The sequence below is a fragment of the Echiichthys vipera genome (genome assembly GCF_963691815.1).
Source record: "Echiichthys vipera genome assembly, chromosome: 5".
NCBI lineage: Eukaryota > Metazoa > Chordata > Actinopteri > Perciformes > Trachinidae > Echiichthys > Echiichthys vipera.
The window spans coordinates 27,775,367-27,798,700 of record NC_139830.1 but is presented as its reverse complement, the minus strand read 5'-3'; the positions used below and the strand labels follow the sequence as shown (position 1 = coordinate 27,798,700).

At 39.9% G+C, this 23,334-nt stretch overlaps 1 protein-coding gene across 1 annotated transcript; it reads right to left on the bottom strand.

Moving 5' to 3' along the window:
- Positions 1 to 6,789: 6,789 nt before the first annotated feature.
- sae1 (SUMO1 activating enzyme subunit 1) lies at positions 6,790 to 22,358 on the bottom strand (the record flags this gene model as incomplete). The annotated part of the gene is made up of 9 exons (XM_083913339.1): positions 6,790 to 7,313; positions 9,785 to 9,854; positions 11,288 to 11,432; positions 15,168 to 15,273; positions 16,066 to 16,165; positions 16,637 to 16,782; positions 20,271 to 20,444; positions 20,991 to 21,102; positions 22,321 to 22,358. 9 exons carry the CDS (start codon positions 22,356 to 22,358, stop codon positions 7,221 to 7,223), a joined length of 984 nt encoding a protein of 327 aa, XP_083769465.1. The 3' UTR covers positions 6,790 to 7,220.
- Between the last annotated feature and the right edge of the window lie 976 nt (positions 22,359 to 23,334).

Here is a 23,334-nt window from a genome sequence, read left to right as displayed (position 1 = left end):
CCAGTGGATTTGAGATGATATTCCATGAGTTGAAGAAACATATATAATTTGGATCTTTTGATTGTTGAAAAATATGTGATGATGTTTTGTAAAGCTGACCCCTTCGGCTGTGCGATTATTTTCATTGTAGTTTGGGACAATATGTTTAATTGCTCATATGAAGAGCATAATTTATTTTGGAAAGTAGCCTTTTTGTAGCTTATTTTTTTGGTTTTCATTTTTTATGTAATGTATTATTTATTTTTTTCTTTCATTCCTGATTAAAACTATGAATCAAGCCGTACTTGAGTCGCAACTGTTAAAACAGAGCTTTAATACAATTGGAGGTAAAGCTGTTAATGTACACACTGAAAGTAGATGCATCATAACAAAAAGAATTCAAATGTTACCAGCTTTAGAAATGGGTACCTTTTGTCCACTGCTTGTGCTAAAAAAAGTCTCAGTTATTTAAAACGGTACTATGTTTCAAAGCAATGGTCTTATTATGATTTACAAAGGTTTGGGCCATAAAGCAAACATTGGAAACCAGATCTCTCCAGATACTGGAAGTGATGTATTGGCTTCCCAGATGAGATGGAAAAGTACAAGTATTCTCCCTTTTAGAAGCACAAAGAAGACAAAATCAGACTGTTTGCAATTCCCTTAACTGACTGAGCTGAAACCGTGTCATTGAAAATCACCTGGGTATTTCTGATGTAAATTTAAAACTGTGCTACACATGCTAAAAAATACATGCATGTGCTGTAATGTACTTTAGATTAAAGTGCCCGCTTATTTGAGCATTTCAACTTTAATTTCAGAAACATTTGACTGAAACGTAAACCACTATTGACGCGATCCCACCTCCAGTACTTAAAAATTCAACAGGGATTGGCTGTGGAGGTTTCATTTTGCCACTCACTTGGCCTCAGCTACACCTTTGTACGTTTGTAGCATGGCATTTTTTTTTACATTTCTGAAAGCCTTTATGTATAAAGTCATAATGATACATGCGGGTGTTCAGCTAGCATGATGCTAAACAGAGAACAAGCCACGCTAGCTGCAGCAGACACTGGTTTACTGCTTGTGTATTCATATTGTTAGATCGGTTTGCTAGCAGTGCTTTTAGCCGTGCTTACTGTCATCACCTGGTCCTGGATCAGGGCTCGCCCCCCTCCCACCAACAAGGATCAGTGTCAGTCACATGCAGTTGCTGTTTTTCAACTTTTTTTCTATTGTAAACTTTCTACATGAATTTTGTACTTTTTTCTTTTTTATACAATAAAGATAAGGAGAACTATTCCACTCGTTCGGTGTCCTATGTGTAACACTAGACAGAAGTGTGTGTTGTGTGGAGTAAAAGTCCAAAAGTATCAGCATCAATACTTAATGTACCAAAAGTAAAAGTACTCAATAAGGAGACTGGCCCATTTTCAGAACAATATACAGTATATTACATCATTACATCATAGTTTTTTCAAGCATTATTGCCTTCGTCATTTTAATGTTGCAGCTGGTAAAGGTGGAATTTGGTAGCTTGTGAATTTCACCTAGAGGATCAATGAAGTGTTAACCTAAAATAATGCCTCATGTTTATTAGTTGATTTATATGTTGCATTATTAATGTGAATCTGTAAAGTAACTAAAGTTATTAAATAAATATAGTGGCGTAAAAAGTACAATATTTACCTGATATGCAGTAGAAAATGGAAATCCTCAAGTAAGGTACAAGTACCTCAAAAGTGTACTACAGTGACTATCGTGTAAAATAAATAACGTAGAATCTTAAATACACGGTAAATAAATCTAATTACTAAAGGATCCCACCCCTATACAATGAGAACCACAGGAGTAGATGAAGATTTTCATTTTGGGGATGAACTTGTCACTGTGTAGATGTTATGTAGTGATGACGCTGCTCAGGAGATGTTAACAGATGTTGGTGGAGCAGCCGCCCTGTGGCCAGGTGTGACACCCATGTGTGTGTCTGTCCATCACATCTGGAGAGCAGCACGGATAAACAGATACAAGGTCAAGAGACACTTGCTGCTCACACACACACACACACACACACACACACACACACACACACACACACACACACACACACACACACACACACACACACACACACACACACACACACACACACACACACACACACACACACACACACACACACACACACACACACACACACACACACACACACACAAATGATGGTCAACATGACAATCTGGTGCAAGACGTGCATCAAAGTAGTCCAAATGGGGGTGGCCGGGGGTACAGTGGTTAGAGCCCCATGTAAAGAGGCTGAAGGTCCTTGAGGCAATGGTCGCGGGTTTGACTCCAACCTGCGGCCCTTGCTGCATGTCTCCCCCCCTCTCTCTCACCCCATTTCCTGTCTGCCTGTCCTATATAATAAAGGCTTGAAAAACCGCCCAAAAAATAATCTTCAAAAAAAAAATTAAAAATACTCCATATGCCCTCAATGCGTTTAAAGAGAACTTGAATAACCCTTGTATTGCACAGTTGATACAGTGTTATTATATTATCAGTTCATGATCCTCACACACATCATGATAATCATGTTTTCTAAATTCAAATCTGCAAAGTAACAGGGAACAAAAGTGATCAAATAAATGTAATAAGGTAAAAAGGACAATATGTTCTACTTCAATGCAGTGGAGAAGTAGAAAACACATTCAATGGAAATACTTGTCAAGTACCTCAGATGATTACATTAGCTGTGCAATACTTGAGTAAATGTACTTAGTACTTAGTACTTATTCCACCACAGTTAATAAAGGCATTCAGTGTTAAAATAAATAATAATGATGATGATCAAAATGAAAATTAAACATGAACTCAAGATTCCCAAGTTATATTTATGGTTCTAATCTTTATAGCTGAAACAATTAGTCAATCGAGAGAAAATGAATTAACTCGTATTTCAGGATTTGATGTTTTTCTTAAACATACATGTATAAATGAAATAAAGCATTTTTAACACAGGTTACAAAGTTCTTTACATCAACATCAGTACAGAAAAAGAAAACACAAATACCAAACAAATACGGTCAGGGGAAATTATTAAACGTCAGCTATACACAACAACAAACATATAAACATACAAAATACTATATATTTGGAAAAACAGAACTATAAAACAAGTACATAAAACAGTATATATACAAATTTACAATAGTAATATATGCAAAAGTACCGTAAACATGTGCAAAACAACATAAGGATGGCACATTGTTCTGTGAAAAAATATAATACATTTTTACCATTTTATGACACTTTATATGACAAAACAATTACTAAATGAACTGAGATCAGATTAATTAATATTGAAAACAACTACTAACAGTTGTAGCCCCGCTAATCTGTACATGATAAACAAAGGCAAGATTTCCTCAGTTTATAAGGAATAGGAAGGACCTCCTGGTGAGCACACACACGTACACACACACACACACACAAACTCGTCTGTTACTGAGTCAACAGGCAGTATTGGGACTACATATCCTCAGTTAAATTCCTCTGCAGAATGAGCCAATCACACAGTCCGCAGGGTTAAATCAGGGATCTGATTGGTTGCAACAACAGGCACTTGGTCTTTGCTGCTAAGTGGAGAGAGTGACCACACAGCAGGAGCATAGGGCTGGGATTTGTGTGTGTGTGTGTGTGTGTGTGTGTGTGTGTGTGTGAGAGAGAGAGAGAGACAGAAAGAGAGAGAGAAGAACAAGAGAAGACATAAAAGAAAGAGAGAAAAATTAAAGAAATAAAAATCCCAGAGAAGTAAAGCAGAGTAGAGTCAGCATGTAGAGTGCACTGAATGTGTGTGTTGGCAGATAAGAGTTTGGGTTTAATTAAAGGGGCAGAATGAGCTTAAAGGGATGTGACACAATTAATCTTCTTTGCTAATCCCAGGAAAAGAGCAGTGGCACCCTGTCCTGCCTAACAGCTCCTCTGCTTTCATTTCAAGACTCCTTTTTTGCTGCACTACAGTCCTGAGACATTTGTAAACACCACTCAACAAGTTTACTTGTGTTACTATATAGTTATTATGGGTATTATCCGTTTTGCTCTCATTCTCTCTGTTCTCTATCACTGTCTGAGTTAAACCTACAGTGAACCCGGACACAGTCTTATTCTAATTTAAATAAATTCTCACACAGTACAGCAGGGATACATACATCATTCAGTTACAGAAAGGGCCGTGACTCCTAAGATTCACATTTGTTTAGTATATTATTGTTTTGTTTTTTTATCATGTATTATATTGTTGGTTTGTTTTATATACAATTAAACACTGAAATAAGAGAAACATAACAAATGCATAATGCATCATTTACAATTTCAAACAACGTGTTTCAAAATAAAGAATACAAATAGTATGTGATTACAGAACAAAACAGTCTCCATCCAATAAAGTGATTTGATCTTTTTATCATCACTTTATTGCAGTAAAGTTACAAAATGAAATAGATTCTTTATCGTACATACATTCAACAAGGGGCAACATAGGAAACAAATTATGCATCATAAAATGTAAACAAAAAAAATGTATCTGATTTGATATTTGACCATTTAACTATATCATCAGGGAAGTTTGGGGACCCCTGCTAGAGCTGCTGCCTCGCGACCCGACCCCGGATAAGCGGTTGAAGATGAGAGACTATAAGTGATAGTCATTTTTTTTCTAATATAAATAAACACCTGTTCTGCTGGCCAATGTAACACATTAATAAAAGCCTCGACAGGTGCTTGATGTCTGGCAAGTCTTTTAAGGGAAAAATACCCCAAATGAGTCTTTCACGCATGCACTGCAAACCCCAAACTGTCTAGACATTACCTGACATGTTTGTGAGAACGCACATGACCAAATCGGAAATTAGATTGGCTTTAAGTGGATTTTTACCCTTCCAGCTCCCCCTAGTACAAAGTCAGCATCCAAATGAGCCCATGTGTGACTAGAAAAGCTCATTGTCTGTAGAATTCCCAGTGTGCACATGGGCGATATACTTTATCATTCATTTCTATTATACTATTGGATTGTTATTAATGCTGCATTAATGTCTTATTTGAACTTTTGTACTGTTGTAAAATGATCACATCTTAATCTGAAAAGTAACAAATTCTGTCAAATAGGGATAGCAACTTTTTTTATCTATTATTATTTATTTTTTATTCACAACCCAGCTCCTGCAGAGCTGCTGACCTGCATGTTTTTGGGCTCTACCTGCTCCAACACATGACATTCAAACCTGTGAGGAGCTTCACTGCTTGATAACGAGTACATCGTTAGAATCAGGTGTGTTGGAGCAGAGAGAAACCTAAGACATGCAGGACAGTAGTTCGCCAGAAGTTTGACACCCCTGGTGTAGTGATCATTTTAGGATTTCATGTGGAGCGACATGTGATCGGTACACAAACTGTACTGGAGTTCATATTAAACAAGGCTGGAATGAGACCTGGCAGTTGTAAAATGACCAGACAATGAAACTGATTCACTTCAATTCTGCCACTTATTGTGCTTTGCGAGTCTGGCGGCTTTGAAGAGAGTGCAGGTTTCCCTGTCGGTTCTGTGATAAAGGGCTGTCTGACGGCAAGGTAAAGTGGTGAAAATATCAAAAATAGCATTCCAAAGCTGCAAAAACCCTTCACATAATATGATACTATTTAAAAAAAACAAAAACAGGATGACTCAGTACCCACACTGCTTTCACAGAGAATCTTATGTGTCAGTTTTTTTCCACGTACAGTAAGACACATCTCTGCAGTTCAGGTTTCACAAGAACAGGTTCAACTACTTGCACTCCCGAGGGCTGAGGTCAGACAGGGGACCACCCTGCTGGTTTTCCCTCTTGCAATGCTCTTTTGTTATTGTTGTTACTGCCTTATTTGGGAGGAACAGGACAGAAAACACTTTGAGGGTCATTTGAATGTTGCACTGTCACAGAGACAGCCATGAAAGGTTATTACCAAATACAGTCATACGGATATGGACTGCCTGTACATGAATCCACCACACTTTTTTGTTGTACAAATACAAGCGATATTCTCAGCAAGTTAGATTTAATGAGCCAAATATCTCCATTGTTTCCCTTCAAAATGTACTGTTTTTACATAATTACAGTACATAATTGAAGGCCATCATGTTTTAATGGTTGTAGCTTTTTTAAGGCAAAGGCTATTTTCACCCAATGCAATCCAATCAAAGTAGCCAGGTATCAGTAGCCAACAATGCTATTTTCACCCATACCAAGTAGTAACCAAACTGCCCAAATAATAAGTTACGTATAAGGCTGGATTCTAACCAGGGTCTCCTGGGTGAAGGTCCAATGTTTATTCCACTCACCCCCAGTTAGCTATCACAATACGACAGTTTTGGAGCCATTTGTGTTATTTTAGGTTTATTTTTTGAAAGCTTAAATTAGATACTTTGTGTATTGGTATATGACATCACAAGGGGGCGGTAACTTGATAGTGATGGTCACGTCACCTAATTTAGTGGTGGGAGCGTGTTGGTTGAGCGGCTGAGAGAAAAACAGATCTTACCACATGCACGCACGTAACTCAAAGGCAGAATATGAATGATTCACACAATTAATGAAAACAAAAGCTAGTGTAAGTTATTTACACAATTACTAACACCTCGACAAGAAGCAGAGGAACAAAGAAGCAAGCAATGAATACACAACTCAAGGTATGTGCGTCAAGGACACAATTTTACTCTTCAACATACACCATGACTATCAGCACAGGGCCAACTAGTCACTACAGACACTTTGTCACTCTTTGAGGCGGTGGATGAGAGGTAAGGTGGAAATAGCCAGATCACGCTGCAAAGGCTATTCTCACCTGGATGTAATTAGAGACTGCTTTTTTTTTTTTTTAAATCCAGCAGTACATGAATGCAGCATAAAAAGTACGGCTAAATTTTGTGACTGCACATGGCAGACATTCATCACCGAACTCTGATATACAAGCATTATATGGTGTGCTTGTTACTGTTAATAATGTTAATAAAGCCAGAGACCTGAGGTGGGATCATTTTACTGAACAATGTTTTATTAGCAAATGTAAAAAAAGAAATCTTTACTTGAGTCCAAATAGCAAAAAATGGAACAGCAGACTGATAAGTGGAGTGAGGACTGATATAAATAAACTGTCGGAACAAACTAGGAAAAAGACAGACGTTTGCTGACTTGTGTTTGTGTGTAAAACTGTTAGTTTGGTCCAAAGTAGTCGACCATGCCGTTGCCTTTACGGCCATCGAAGAAGAAGAAGTTCCGGTGTGGAGCGTCTCTCTGGGAGAGAGCCTGAAGGGAAAGACACACAGAGAGAGAAAACACTGTGTTACTGTACCGTTGAGGTCATATAGTGACAATGTACATGCTCACAGGTTTGTAATCACACACACAAAAAAAAAGAGTCAAGTCAGGTATATTCTATATTCAAGAAGATTCAAGAAAACTTTATTCATCAACAACAGAGGGTAAGAAAATGGAACATCACAAGGAGGTACAAAAAGTACTCCCCACTGTGCTCCTGTGGGAAGCGCAGTGTGGGATTTGGAAGAAAAAATTATATATATATATATATATATATATATATATATAATATAGTGTATATATTTCTGAACAGTCTTTGATGCTTTTATGTTGTAGAAATTCCTCTTTACAAATAGAGGTTTATCAGTTTGAAGGGTTTGTTTTGTACATTTGTACAATGGTTCAACCAGACTGAGAGGTAAAAGGGCAGAAACAGACAAAGATCCTCAGAGTTGAATAAGAAGAGAAATCAGCAGTCATTGGTCAAAGAAACTAACCTGACTCATCAGATGGTTGGTTACACAGAACCAACCATCTGAAGGCGTCATTAGAAACAGATTGGGAGAGGGCAGCTACTTTCAAAACATACCTGACAGGTGATTGGATGAACCACCTGTCAATCAAACTCTCACTGAAGTCAATCAGGAGAAGAGAGAAAACGTCTTTTCCATCAAGAGAAGCCTTCAGTGTTGTTCTCTTCTATCAATAAAGAAAAACTCTCCAGCTCTGATAAAACTGATGCTCTTTTAGCATTTACGCTTACTTCGTTAGGAGAGCTATCGTTGTTTTGAATGAGTGGTCGCCTCATGTCGTCACCATTCAATAATGATCGAGGGTCACTAATGCTATTTAAAGTGCAAATAATACATTCGGTGTCTAAATTATACTGGTTTTATTTCTGTTAAAATAGACATTATTAAAGGAAAGAAGAAAAACAATATAAAAACTGATTCCAAACTTTTGAAAAGTAGTGTAGACACCCCGAAATATTTGTGAGCTAAATGATTGTTTCAATGTACTAACCGGTACAACCAGAAAGAACCATTTTAATGCCAGTTTTCCAGTTTTGTCAGAGTATGCAGACCCACACAACCCCGTCTGTCACACTTCAAGTCCAGCGGGTGAGCGCAGTTTTCTGTGCGTGAGTAGAATCAGTCAGATTCACCCGGCGAGACATCAGTTGCAGTACGTTTCATCATCATCATAGAGACAGCGGGTTGGCCTTGTGCCATGATAATACAGTCAGTCCCCTCCCCCCGTTCTCCCTCACACACACACACACTTATCCTGACCTGAACTCCTGTTAACCTCAGCCTCAGGTCACTGTGCAAACAGCTCAGAAGAAAAAATGGCTCAGTGGATTTTATTCAGGTCATGCACTGAAGAAACAGCCCATTCTCGCTCTCTTTACCGGGGTGCATTAAATAATGATACTGTTTCGTCTGTGAGATGAATCTTAACGACCTCAGTTACCATACAAGGTCTGAATCCCATCAGGACACACTAATTAACTTTTACTTACTTTCATAAAGCTTTCAGCATTCATGCATTTCAAGGCATTTTGCACTACTTCTCACATTCACACAAACATATACCGATGGCAGAAGCCATTACATAAACCACATACACACACCCATGTGCAGCAGAGGGAGCAATTTGGGATTAAGTATCTTGCCCAAGGACACTTCGACATGCGGACCAGAGGAGCCAGGGTTCGAACCGCTGATCTTCCAAATGCAGGACGACCAAGCCCGTTATACCTCTGAGCACAGCCAGCGTCCCTTAAAGTGTAATTCCGGTGCAAAATCATCCGCTTTTTTGGCACTTACAGACATCAAATAAGTAATCGAGACACCTTTTGTCACATTCAGCTAGCTGTCCGTTCTGTGTGCAATGAAAGAAAGTCCAGTGTTCATACCCAGCCCTGACTCTGTGAATGGGAAACAGACAAAGAGGCTCGGACTGAGTCACACAACCCTGTTCCGTTGGTGCTTGTGCGCAGGACAGGGGAGAGGCCATGGACGTATAAAGAGAAAAGCAGTGAGAGCGAGAGGGACGGTAAATCTGGCACATGCTAACGCTCTGAAGGAGCACTGATGGGAGGAGCGGTTGTTTGGGTGTTGAGTTCAAATATCAAAAATCTTTCTCCAGAATCGCTTCCTCCATCTATACATTTATGAAAGGAATATCTGCCAAGATAATTCTTTTTTTCACTGGTGATCACAGTGAAAATCAATTCTACACAGTGAAGAGTTGCTGCCATCTGTCTGAAGCTGACCCAGAAACCAGCTGAGTGGCCACCTGTCAGTAGACTCCCTCACACACCAGACTGGCCATCTCCATTATTTACTACAGCAGAGAGAATATCATGAGATGCATCAGTCTATAACATTGACCTCTTCACAAAGTTTCCTGGAGTTCTGAAGCTCCTATATGATTGTCTACATTTACATGCTTACCTTGACGACTTCCTGTCCCAGAACTCCTCCCACGACAGCACACACTGGAGACATCTCAGAGAAGCAGTAGCTGCAGACAAACATGTACCACTGTGACTACACAGAATAGATGTTGATAAGAAACTGAGAAAGTTAAATGTAAGAAAAAAATCCCCGCCTGGAGCACTGCTAGTGTGCCAGCTGAGTTATGCATTGTGGCGTCACTACTGCAGCGGCGGAGTTGAACTAAACGGCTCTACATTGACAATGAAAGTGCAGATGTTTGGGTTAATCAGTGGGCAATTTCCCCGTCCTACAGATGAAGGTAAACTGTGTAAATGTGGAAGTTATTCGATCTCAAAACACTAGTGTGGAAGTGGTTAGACCACAGACTTTGGGGACAAAGTAACATTGACGACACCAGTGGCTGTTATTGAATGCATGCTCGCACACTCCATCAGCAGCTGAAACCACATTAGATTTCACGTGTCAATGTTTGGATTTTTACCAGCCTGAACCCCAGCACCGCGGGTCTGATCTCTGACCAGCTAAGTCAAACTACCTGCCGCTGCCAACTTTAAGTTCATCTCAGGGCCGCCGCTGCAGAATGTAAAACGGAAAAACAGCGCATGGATTCTGACAGTTCATTTTTCGGCGTTAGCGGATTCCATTTATCTATCACTGTTGGCTGTAGGCGAGCTGCAGAGAGACGAGGAGCTTGGAAGTGTGCAAAACGTTTCCAGGAAAATCCATCCCAAATCCTTCAACAGTCATAGCAGTCAGTCCATAGGCTGTTATAGGCAACCAAGAGAGTCGGTAAAGGTCTCTTTTTTTAAGTTACGCAAGAACCCATTCACCCATTTGCAACAAAACACCATTGAAACGTGTAAAACGTTACACACAGGATCTTTAAGAGAGTAACTGTGCACATTTACACACAAGGTACAGCAGCGTAACTTCATTATTATTCAGATATTTTTCCTGTCAAGTTTATTAACTACAGATTTTAGTTTTGCTGCTTAAATGCCCCATGATATTTGCTGCAGTGACCTAACTGTGCGCAGGGAAAGGTTTACAAGTACTGAAAGCAGCCTCTCTTATCAATAAATTAAGTAGTTAAAGAAAATACTGATGCATCAGTACAATACACAAGTTAAAAAGCAACATAGCGTACAGAGACCGGGAGAGGGATTGAAAAATAATTAATTTGGGTTGTTGGCGGGTAAAGAGTACATGCGTCTGAATGGCGTCAGAGCCGATCCACGCATCACTAGTGTATATTTATTTATTTAATCCCACAGGCGTCACCCACTGCTGTGCAAACCTAATGAACCACATGCAACGTCTTTATATTAAAACTTAAGGACATTTCCGACAGGACATATTGCTGTTATGGGTGTTGCGGGTGAGTAAATGTTGCTGGATCCTGCCGTCAACTTTGAGCTTCACTTGAATTGCACACCAGCCTTCATTTCCCATCTGAGCAAAGTATCCATTCAGTGTCTGACTGAAAATGCTTTATACCTGATGAAGTCATCATTCAGTAGGTCACTCCTCACTGCCAAGGCCTCCAGGACGTCATCGCGGATCTGTCTCAGGAGCTGGCTGTCCTCTGGAAAGGATTGTGGGTCGGGGTCACGCCCTTTGTCGGTACGAAATTTCAACAGAACTGTAGAGACCGAGGGAAGTGGGAGCAGGAGGCAGCAGGAGGCAGCAGGAACATGAACAGAAGTAAAAGACAGTTGAGAGGCTGGAAACAGATTAAAACCATTTTTGTAAAGCAATATTTTCCATATAATCTATTGCCATTTCTAATTTCATCACGACTTTCATAGTGAATTATCATCTTATGGAAAGACAACATCTTGTCTCTGAAACAGGATAAGATCTGTATGTGGTTACACCATGACCCATCTCATCCGATTAAGCGAATGTTTCCCCACATCAAATTAAGAGTGTGCACACAGACTGCACAGACACCTACAGAAAAAAATCTAAAGCAAGCACTGCACTTTATTCGGTCATACGCAATATTTCAAATAACAGACGTCTTCAACAGTGCCACACAGACGCACACATTGACACTTCGCCCCCATATTTCCTGTTCGTCCATTAACTTAAACCACATGAGGAAGTGGAGTCCTCCCACGGCCATTTCCATCAGTGTGGCGCACACACACACACACACACACACACACACACACACACACACACACACACACACACACACACACACACACACACACACACACACACACACACACACACACACACACACACACACACACACACACACACACACACACACACACACACACACACACACACACACACACACACACACACACACACACACACACACACACACACACACACACACACACACACACACACACACACACACACACACACACACACACACACACACACACACACACACACACACACACACACACACACACACTCATAACTTTCGCGCTTCAGTGAAACTTTTGCTAGTAAAACAATTTTCATAACAGAATATAATTAATGTGCATGGATGGAACAACCTTAGTATCTCTAGACCTACACATGCAGTAGTTCTACGTAATAAGTCTGCAGATTTAAGTCAAACACACACTATTTCTTTACATATATTAAAGCAACATGTGAGAGAGTTCATGTTCTCCTACCAGCTCTGCCAAATGAACATCTTTTTGTCAAAGCAGGACATGTCTTTGAGTAGGACTTATATCATTCTTGATTTTTATATACTGTCATAAACAAGAAATATCTTCCGTTACTGTGGGTCTTGTCAAGCTGCCTTTATATTTAAAAAATGAATTATATAGCACACACACACACACGCACACGCACGACTGTTTCTAGTCAGACAGGAAGCAGTTGTAACAGAGGAAGAGCCACTTCCTCATCGGTCGCCCAAAACAACAACCGCTGGCTCCAATTATAGAAACAACAAAGGAATAATAACAGTGACTCTTTTCTCACATTCACTAAGTAAAATAACAACAACTATTTATATTTCCACTCAGAAATCAGACTGAAGATAGGGCGAGGCTACAGTGAGTTTCAGAATATGGAGTTATTACACTGAAGGTCACAACGGCTGGTAAACACCTCAAATTAACCAGCCAAGTATTCAGATCCTTTACTTCAGTAAAAGTACTAATACGTATTACCAGCAAATTTTTACTTTAAGAAGGAAAAGTAAACTTATTGATTGAGCACTAAAACATTCTTTAATGTTCCATTATATCTGAGGTTTGTGGATTCATATTTCTGCTGCATTAATGTTGTGTTTTCCTGCTGTAGATGTTTCAGGTTGAGCTCATTTGAACTCCTTTATAAACTGTTGGGTAGTTTTATCTGCATCAATGCATCAGATTCTATCAGATCATCATATGTTTGTAGTGTTGCTGTCCTGTGAGAACCACGTATCTCTAAAAAGTCCACTTTTCAGGGTTTCAGAAAAACGGACCTGTTTACTGATGATCTAAGAGGCTTTTTAAAGACTTTATTTAGCTTGAGAGGGAGATTTTTTTTTCAGCTCATTAAATAACACTTCTGGAGACACCTATCTCTAAAAATGGGAAAACAATTTTTTTCTTTTAAATAATGATTGTAATACATCTGGGGACTGATCCCTTTTCCAACCCTGCTATTTTAGTTTTTCATTTTGTATTCATTTTCATAAATTTAGGGGAAAAAAATCTTTAATGTTGTAAGGCAAAATGTGTAAATTACACTGGGTAAATATATTTTTTTATGTATTATCATTTCAGGCTGTAAAACAAAAAAAGGGACTATTTCAAAAGAGGATCATTTGTGATAAACGCATTCTACCAAAGAATAATTTAATTTCCATTATTGACTACATTTATGTGCGGAAATGTTTTCATAAATTAAGTGTGCACCCAGTACCCAGGTTGTGGTTATTTCCTGCTTTTGTATGCTTGTCGTCCTGTGGCGTAGGTGTCTGGCTGTTCTGTATTCTACGCTCAGTGCACATGACTGGCCATGGACAGCCTGTGATGGAAACTAGCATGTAGTGTGTGGGGATGGTGCAGCGCCAGGTGACGGGAGGGGCAATAACAACTCCTAAGAGAAGGTCATCAGACACCTTAAATAACCTGAAAAACAGGAAGGTACATTCAAGATTTACTTAAAGGGTCACAGAGGTCCTTTGGGTGGTGGTTCCTAAATAGTTCACAGATTGTGTGAATCGGTGCAACTCATTGTGACAATATTCTTTTTTTTCTCTATCAAATTGTTGCTTAAATTTGACAAAATCTAAATCGGTTGCAGATTTTCTTTTTAAACCCAACCAGTATCTGGTTTGGCCAAGCTTGACATTAAACACTCGGCCCTTCTCTCTAGAATAACATTTAACGAACTGTGTGGACAGAATTTTCCGTACACGTGCAATGATGAGTTTAAAGCAGTGACTTTGCATTTTCATGGTATGTGTTTCAGTCTCACTGCAGGGTTCCTACGCATTTTCAGTTTCAAATTTCTATTCTTTTTTAGACCTTTCGGGATTCTTTGTCATAATTGATCCGTTCTCTTTATGGAAATTCTGTTTTTGTGTCCTGCCTCCTACACAGTAATGTCAGAAGACCTCTCGTGTACTCTACCTCTCATTTAACTGATAATTGTGTCGACTAGACTTTATACTCAAGAAAAAACAAACAAACTAAACTCTCATTCTCTCTGAGATGTGGGAGATGGATGTTTGTGGGACACAGAGAGGGTGGAAGAAGAGGAGGCAGTTCAGGACAATTTAAAAAGCTTGAGTTATAAGTAAAAATGGGAAACAGAGGGCTCTCTCTCTCTCTCTCTCTCTCTCTCTCTCTCTCTCTCTCTCTCTCTCTCTCTCTCTCTCTCTCTCTCTCTCTCTCTCTCTCTCTCTCTCTCTCTCTCTCTCTCTCTCTCTCTCCTCTCTCTCTCTCTCTCTCTCTCTCTCTCTCTCTCTCTCTCTCTCTCTCTCTCTCTCTCTCTCTCTCTCTCTCTCTCTCTCTCTCTCTCTCTCTCTCTCTCTCTCTCTCTCTCTCTCTCTCTCTCTCTCTCTCTCTCTCTCTCTCTCTCTCTCTCTCTCTCTCTCTCTCTCTCTCTCTCTCTCTCTCTCTCTCTCTCTCTCTCTCTCTCACGCTCGTTGAGACACGGATAGATTGGCTGTATAAACAGGTGGCGTGTTTTACATTCTAAAACCAGCTGCTGGTGATTTGACAAGTTGAATCGCAGGCGACAACATCAGCCGGTCTGGGTCAGGACGAGACGGCTCAGTTCACACCGCTGCAGCTTTCACCTGCGATGGTCTGAAACTGTTTTGTTGCAAATCTTTGGTCTGAACTGGGCTTTAGCATCACATAACAACGCATACATTTATAAAAGATTCTTTATGTACCCTGAAGCATGAAGTAGTCCACTGGTGTTCGCTTCATCCCGGCTTTGGCCTTCTCAGTTGTCCAGTCGACCTCCAGAGCCTCCTTCAGAGTGCAGAAACTGGCTGTCTGATTGGTTGGATTGAAAAAAGTAATGTCAATAGGAGGTGAACCAGAGGTTCATTCTACACTCATCTTTAGGATGAATAAAATGGTGGTCATTTTATTGAGGAAAGCAATTTATTTGGATTTGTGTGGATTCTATTAATATCTATATGTCTGCGGGATGATTACAAACCATGAACAGAAAGCAATACAAAAGAAAGACTGCATTCATTTAGGAAGCAGAAGAAGACAACCAGACCTCAGAAGTGATCAAAGGTGAATTTGTCGGTAATGTCTTTCACTGCTCCTAGCTTAAGATTTACTTCAGCCTCCAGTTAAAGGAAGTCCTTTTATTTATGGCCCACACGGTTGTTCCCTTGAGGCAATAAATGGAAACTATCTTCATTTTGGGTGTCACAAGTCTCCAAATCCACAATTCGATTTGACTTTCAAATTTTACGGTCAAGATGCCATTTAATTGTTTTCCAGCAGTAACAGCTATAACACAATAAGAGCCACTAGAGGGTAGAAGGTTACATGACAACAACAGTATAAGTTTCTCAGAGTTTACATGGTGGACCTGAATGCATCATGAATTTTCAAAGCCACCTGAATGCACCATGATGTCCCTATGGGGCCTATAGGCTGTACCGTCGGAATAATGCTGTTTTAGAAATTGTGCCACCACTGATCTTTATATACGGATTATGACGTTTATTATGAGTTCTTTATATCAGGTTGGTAGAAATGAAATATATATGTATATATTATTCCGTAAAATATAGTCTCCCATGATTTAAAGATCAACGTATTTACCTTTTTCACCATGGTGGTCTCATTGGGGTCCACTTTGGCTCTCTTTGCCTCTGGACCATCGTTAGAATTTCCAGTCGGTTTCACCAGTTTTGGTTTCTCCCTAAAAAGAGAGTGAAGAGAAATATTGCCTACATTGTTGCAAAACACTGTCTCTACACTGTCTGTACATTACATTCACAAGCAGCTGTGTCATTCGTATTGTAGCTGCAGCATCATATGAGCCCCTTTACACAGCCTGTTCAAGGCGCCTACAGAAGACATGTTAGAAAGGACCTCTGCTGAAACTGAACCAGCGATGTTACGGTTTATGTGGTATGCACTGTTACCATTAGGCTACCAAGGTGTTCTAAACAGTAAATATATTACTCCCCACCTCCCCCTATAATACTGATCCCCTCAAAAGGGGCTAAAGTTATGGTACTCTGCCAAAAATATCATGACACTTTTGTTAGTTTCACTACTATTAATATCTACTGCAGTGATTATGAGCAATCACTTAACTCGCAGCAGCTCCATCAAGTGAAGAATGTAACCAATGTGTCACCAATTCAGACTAAAAAAAACCACTTACTCAACGTAGTTGTGCTCCTGTCCGAGGTTGCAGAACATGTAACCATAGTAACCATAGACGTCCCCACAGAAGACCTTGATGTTGTGCTGAGAACAGAGCTGGTCGACACGCACCATCACGTCTCTGGAGCAGCCCGTCAGACACACCTGAGGGAGGCAAAAGCACAAACAGTGGACGTTCTGATCAGAGAGGCTGTGAAACAAATAGTGTTTGAGAGGCTCCATCCAAATGAGCCGAATAACTCCGAAAAAAAAGGAAGGGACACTGTACTCGACAAAGATCTTTTTTTTCTTTTTTTTTGTCTTTGCAAATATTTCATTGTATGTGTAGACAGGGTACCAGGGTACCATTTCAAAATCCCCAAAAATCCAACTTTTAACCCGTTTGAATGGATGCTTTCCCCCTGCACATGGCTTCAAATTGCCACCTCCCTATGTTGGCAATGTCAAAAGATTTCAAGCATAGTTTGCATCTTTATTTTCCCACTGTGTCTGTGGTGACTTTATCAACCATCTTTTATATTTTTCTTCATGAAGCCAGCCCTGGGAAAACTTGCATCGACCCTGGTAACCATGGTAACCAGACACCCGCTTAATTAATCACCAGCTTAATCATCAAAAGGTCAGCTAAATTGTGTTAGTAAACTTGTGCTTGATTTGTATATATTAATACAGTATACTTTTATTATTATATTATTATTGTTTGTGTTGCACTGTTTTTAACAAATGTACGGTCTCCTTGAGTGCTCACAAAGGCACCTATAAATAAAATGTATTGTTTTATTATACTCTATTTTAGAAAGTGCGATAATAGTCTGGAAACAACACAAACATTTTCCTATACTCTTTTCCCTTTTTCCAAACTTATCCAGACCTGGAAATTACTCACATTAAGTTCCATACTTTTCCATACTGTGTAGGAACCCTGTGCAGAGATGGACTTGTGTCTGCACCCTTCCATATGTCCGTCAACAAATACTGTCTAGATATGTACTGCAGGATTTGTATTTTCTACATTTCAGCACCTTTAATCTCTAAAAACGAAAACATATGAAACTGAACTGCGTGGCACTTTTTCCCACCCCATCACTGTTTTTGTTCTGTTATTTGCTCATTTCCATTCGTTAACATAACACTAAAACGGCTTGCAATAACAAAAAAATATCAAACGATATTGTTGTCCTGCTTTTAATCCCCAAGGGACAGTCTGACACATTTTACTTTGTCTGATCAGCTACCAGCTATCAGCATTTGGCAATAGTCCTCCCTGAATAAACCACCCAACAAAACTAAAGCCAACACAGCGACAGTGTGCCACAGTAAAAACCAGGGTGGGCTGGTGTCTGACTGTAAACAACTGACCGGTGGGGATGGGTCCACCTTATCCTGCAGGCCCAGTCAAACACACCCCAAACCCCTTGATAAGACAGATACTGCATCACTGAGTAGCATCCCACAGCAGCAGCAAGCAGACCAGTGTTTCCAAATATTTACACTGTCCATTGGTCCAGTAAAACTAAATGCCCCAATTTCATCTCTCATACCCAGTACAACAACTTTAGAAGAACTTCTCTTACACAACATCAGCCACTAACCTCCAACTTTTCCCTTCCGACAAATGATTTGTGAGCATTATTTGACCCAGAGCAAGCGTGTGATAAGAGAATCAGGACAACAAGGAAGTGATGGGAGGGAAAACAGGAAAGCACTTTGTTTTCAGCATTAAAGGGCAACGAGAATCTTACTATGAGCCATGCAGTCCTACATCAACACGGACATATTAGCCATATGAGAACAATATTACTCGTTTCATAAGAGGCATGGTTGTGTTTTTGTTTGTGCTTTTGTCTTTAGGTATTTCCATGCACCATTCACAATTGAACTATGCAAACCTGAGTCTGATGGCAGTGAGCCTGTTTGTGTTGCCAAAGTGACATCAGTGTGAATCAAATCTCAAGAGCTTTTGACTGTTTTTATAACCAACAGTCATCACTAAGAATAAAAACGTTTTCAGTTGTTTTGAATGTGTAAAAATCAGAATTCATGATTTTATTTACATATTTTTTCTGTTCCTTCTTGCAAGAAACTAAAATGAACCACCAAAGCGACGGGGGGGTGAGGAGTCAGATTATTATGTGTTAAAATGTTTGTTTGTGTATGTTTTATTAATACATCTTTTTTTTATTTTCTTGTGCCGCCAGTACTGACGCTCTGGAAAAACAAAATTTAAGTTGATTCAACATGTTCATTTCACCCCTGCTGAAGTTGTGCCTCTTCCAGCCTTTTGTTGGTGACATTTCTCTAGCTCTAGTTCATGAGTCAGAGTGTTGGCACACAGCACTACACCCTTCTCCATATAGTGTTTAGGGGGCGTTACCTATGGGTTCATCTTTCAGCTCAGAGCAGATTTGGATGGTAAAAACGTTTGCCGCATCTGGAGTTGACTCTTAACATTAAATGAAGAGAAAACATGAGAGAAATGTAAGAGAACTGCTGCTGCATGCGTCCCCTTGTACTGTAAACATACTGTAAACATGCAAACAGAGCTACATCAGTAGCAATCAGCTGTACTCTGCAAGTACCCAGATGGACAGTGTGTGCTGTTCTATTGTGTGTCATCTCCCTAATCAGAAAACTGTGACCACAATACAACCGCTCCACTTTAATCGTCCTCCGAGAGAGAGAGAGAGAGAGAGAGAGAGAGAGAGAGAGAGAGAGAACCCTCTGTTTCCCATTTTTTACTTATAACTCAAGCTTTTTAAATTGTCCTGAACTGCCTCCTCTTCTTCCACCCTCTCTGTGTCCCACCAGCATCCATCTCCCACATCTCACTTCACTTTGTCCTACTACTACTTTTCCCTATCTTCCTCCTGTACCACCCTCCCTCCTCCTGACCCTCACTTAGCACTCCCAGGGGGAGGACTGTCGACAATACCGAGACAATAGGAGGAAAAAATCTGTTATTCTTCTGATGGTGTTCAAATGCACTCAGCAGGGATAAAACTGAGATTCAGCTTGTGTGTAGCTGCCTGTGGAAATGAATGCAAAATATCCAAAATTTTATCTTCTCAACATGGTTATTCTGCACTCCAGCACACAAAAACAATAACGACACCCTTAAAGCTGAGAGAGTTTAAAGATGCTTCCATTCGTGTTGGACCAACAGTGCGGGAATCATAGATGTTTTTTTGCATAATCTCACATTTTTTTAACCGTGCAATGGAACAACCAAAAATGAAAAAGTCTCATAGTTGTTATATCATCTCAATTTAATTTCCATTTCAGGGCCAATGTCCATGTTACTCAAATTCGCCATCATAAATGACGTTTTGGGATTGCACCAGCTGCAATGCCAAATCAGGCCAGGGGTGTAAAGTGAGTTTTGTTTGTTTTGGTCCTGGAGCCTGACAGAGCAGAACAAGGACAGCCCATGATGAACGATATGGTCTACGAGCGACATCTAGTGGTCAGACTAAGTGATACAAGACTGGGGGCTCACATTAGTCTGAAGTATCCCAGGAGAAGGTACATCAAATACACGTTTTCTCTTAATGGACACACATCGACATATTTTGAATAAAGTTGTCCTCCAGTCTTTGCTTGAATATCTTGGATAAACTTTCATTTCAACTGACCGCATCGAATTGCAGAAAGAAGTCATCTGGTTTGTCTTCGATTCTGTCTTGGTCTGCGTGGACCTCCACCATCGGGTTGAGGTTCTGCCCTCGCTCCAGAGAGGCCCGGGCTCGATTCTGACCCCGAGCCGTCACCGGAACCAGGAACTGAGCTCGACATGACTCCTCCGAGACCTGGCGGGCACAAACAGGGGACGCACGGCAGAATGAGGGTTGTTCTGGATGTGATCATTTACACTGTGCATTCTGTGGACATTTATCTCCACTAGAAATGATGCTGTTTCCATTCTTTACAAAAATATTTATGTTTTTTTCAAATATGTGTCAATTATTTAGTTTCACAGCACCACAGGGATCAAAGACATGCATGCTGCAGATTAAATGATCACTTCAGAATGTGATATGAGGAAAATGAATGCAAAATAGCTGGTTTGTTTCCTTAGTGAAAGTGAAAGTCATTACTTTGCCACAGGCACCATCTAGTGGACATATGGAAATGATACTATTGATTGTTCCTGTTGTGTTACTTTGCCTACCAAAATAGTACATTTTCAATACATTAATTCAAATACAGCTTAAGTTTCATAATCGTCTCCTGTGTGTACTTAAGTACACTGAGATTACACTTACAGCCAATCAATGACCACAACACTCCAGACTTCTAGAGTCCAGTCTGTACTAGTACAGGCAACTGGGCAAAGAGCGCCTGAGCATGTTTACCTGTTCATGATCCAGCAAAGTCAGTCCCTTTACTCCAGCCAGGATTAAGTTCTTGGCCACTTCAGCCCCGAGACCACCCAAACCTGCCAGCAGCACACGGGACCCACGTAACCTGTAAAAAATAAATAAATAAATAAAATACATATATGATGTCCTGCATTGAAACATGTGTCTGTTTGTAAAACCTGGGCATTTTCAAAATGTGTGGAGGAAACAGTATTACTAAAAATGTGTAATTTGTTCCTGTTTAATGTGAAATGAGCCCAGACTAAAATGCGTACAGTAATCACCACCTTGTGCCAACACAAGTAAATAAAAAGTGATGCTATTATCAGTGCATTTATATGTAACAGCACTGTTTGTGACTGTTATTGGAGGGAAAAGACAGATGATTAAGATATTGGCCTAACAGAAACAATTATAGATATTTTTATCAAAATCTCAAGGAATTTTTTTTTGCCTCAGGACCAACTTGTTTAGAGGCATTCAGATATTTCTTTGGGCATTTTTGCCCTTTGCCCCCCTTAATGTCTGTCACTGTCTGACAATGTGCTGTACGGGCTGTGTTTGTAACTAACTTGGTTAAATGACCTTTATTTGAATTGTAGGTCTCATATAGCCTGTGTGACCAGTCACTTCATATGTAACATCTATGTTGAAGCAATAAGGACATTGAAATGGATATCCAGGCAGTTATTAAAACCATATTGTTTTATGGACAGTGGTGGATTGTTACTCAAGTTCTCTACTGAAGTACACATTTGAGGCATTTGTACTTCTTCTCACAAATCTTACAAAGAGCTTATCAAATCCGATCTGTCGTTCTAAATTAAACTACCTGACTGTTTGTACAAGTACAGCTGACAGGAGGAGAATGGAAATGAATAGTTAGTCGCAGTGATACAAATAAAATCAAAACGAGCTCCACCTAAAGCAACTAAAACAATACAATCCTGCTTTTAAAACAATGCATGCATATGCTAATAATAATCTAATGGAAATAATATAATGCCATAATAAATAATAGAATAACAGTCACAGGGGAAATGTGTGTTTGCTTTCAGGACTTCATTTTACTTTTACTGAAGTGGAGTGCATTAAATCCTTGTAAAGGATCTGAATGGACAATGGAAAGATCTCGGCACAAACAAATATTGATATTCTCACTGAATATTTACCACAGTTCATACTCAAACATTGAATGAGTGCCAATAACCTGCAAATTTAAAAAACGTATTAAACAAATATTTTGATCAAACCCGTGCAGGAGTGCAACCATTCAAAGCTTCCGCTGCAGGGTTAGCCTGGAGAGCTAACGGAGCTAACTGACCTCTTCTGGGCATCTAGACCCCACTCCTTCTCGATCATATCGATCATTTCTGACCACCCTAAAGACGAGGATCGCGGTGTAAATTAGCCTTTTTGTGTGCTGCTACAGATGTAGATCTGTTTCAAATGCCGCGACAGTCCCGCTGAATGGGCGCTGAATGATGACGTCGCCTCAGCTAAACGACGCTCTTTCTCGCAGTTTTATAAAAATCGATTTTTGGACATTTTCTTATTCTATTTCTCGATGTATTTATTGTGATACTTTACATTCGATTTAATCACAGACATTTCGTCATCGTGTTCGTGTTAGTTTTGAAGTTTATGTTTATTTGTAATGCTCATTTCAATCTTAAAAATAGCTATTTGGGGCTTGTAATATGTGCACCAGCCACTGAACTCTGCAGCGTAACTTTAAAATCAGACAGCCCGCAGCTTTGGGCCTTCATTTTTGTTACCTTTGTCACAGAAGCAGGCAGGGCTGATGTTAGGTGCAGTATTCCCTGGGTGCAGTCTTAGACATTTTACAGCCATTTTCAAAAAGGACGCTGCTTGTTATGGGCCTTCAGATGCTTACAGCACAATGAGCTGCGTGTGTGTGTGTGTGTGTGTGTGTGTGTGTGTGTGTGTGTGTGTGTGTGTGTGTGATATTGCAAGAAACCTGCTTTTACATACCTGCTCAACCTCTAAATATACTTACAATATTTTTATTGTGCCCTTTCCCCAAAGTTCTTCCCTGGAATGCCACAGAACCATTACTGTACGGGCAACAGTTTACACGACAGCCTGTCCTAGTCCCCCGAAGTAAATGCTTTAAGTGATACTAGTGCTTGTGCAATTTGTGAGATTGAGGGAAACAATATATTTTGAAACAATGTGGTGTATGTTTCAAAATCAATTTGCATTGAATCAACTTTTAAAGAAGCTACACAGCAAACCTCTTGTATTTCAGCATAGAGCTGAGTGTGTGTGTGTGTGTGTGTGTGTGTGTGTGTGTGTGTGTGTGTGTGTGTGTGTG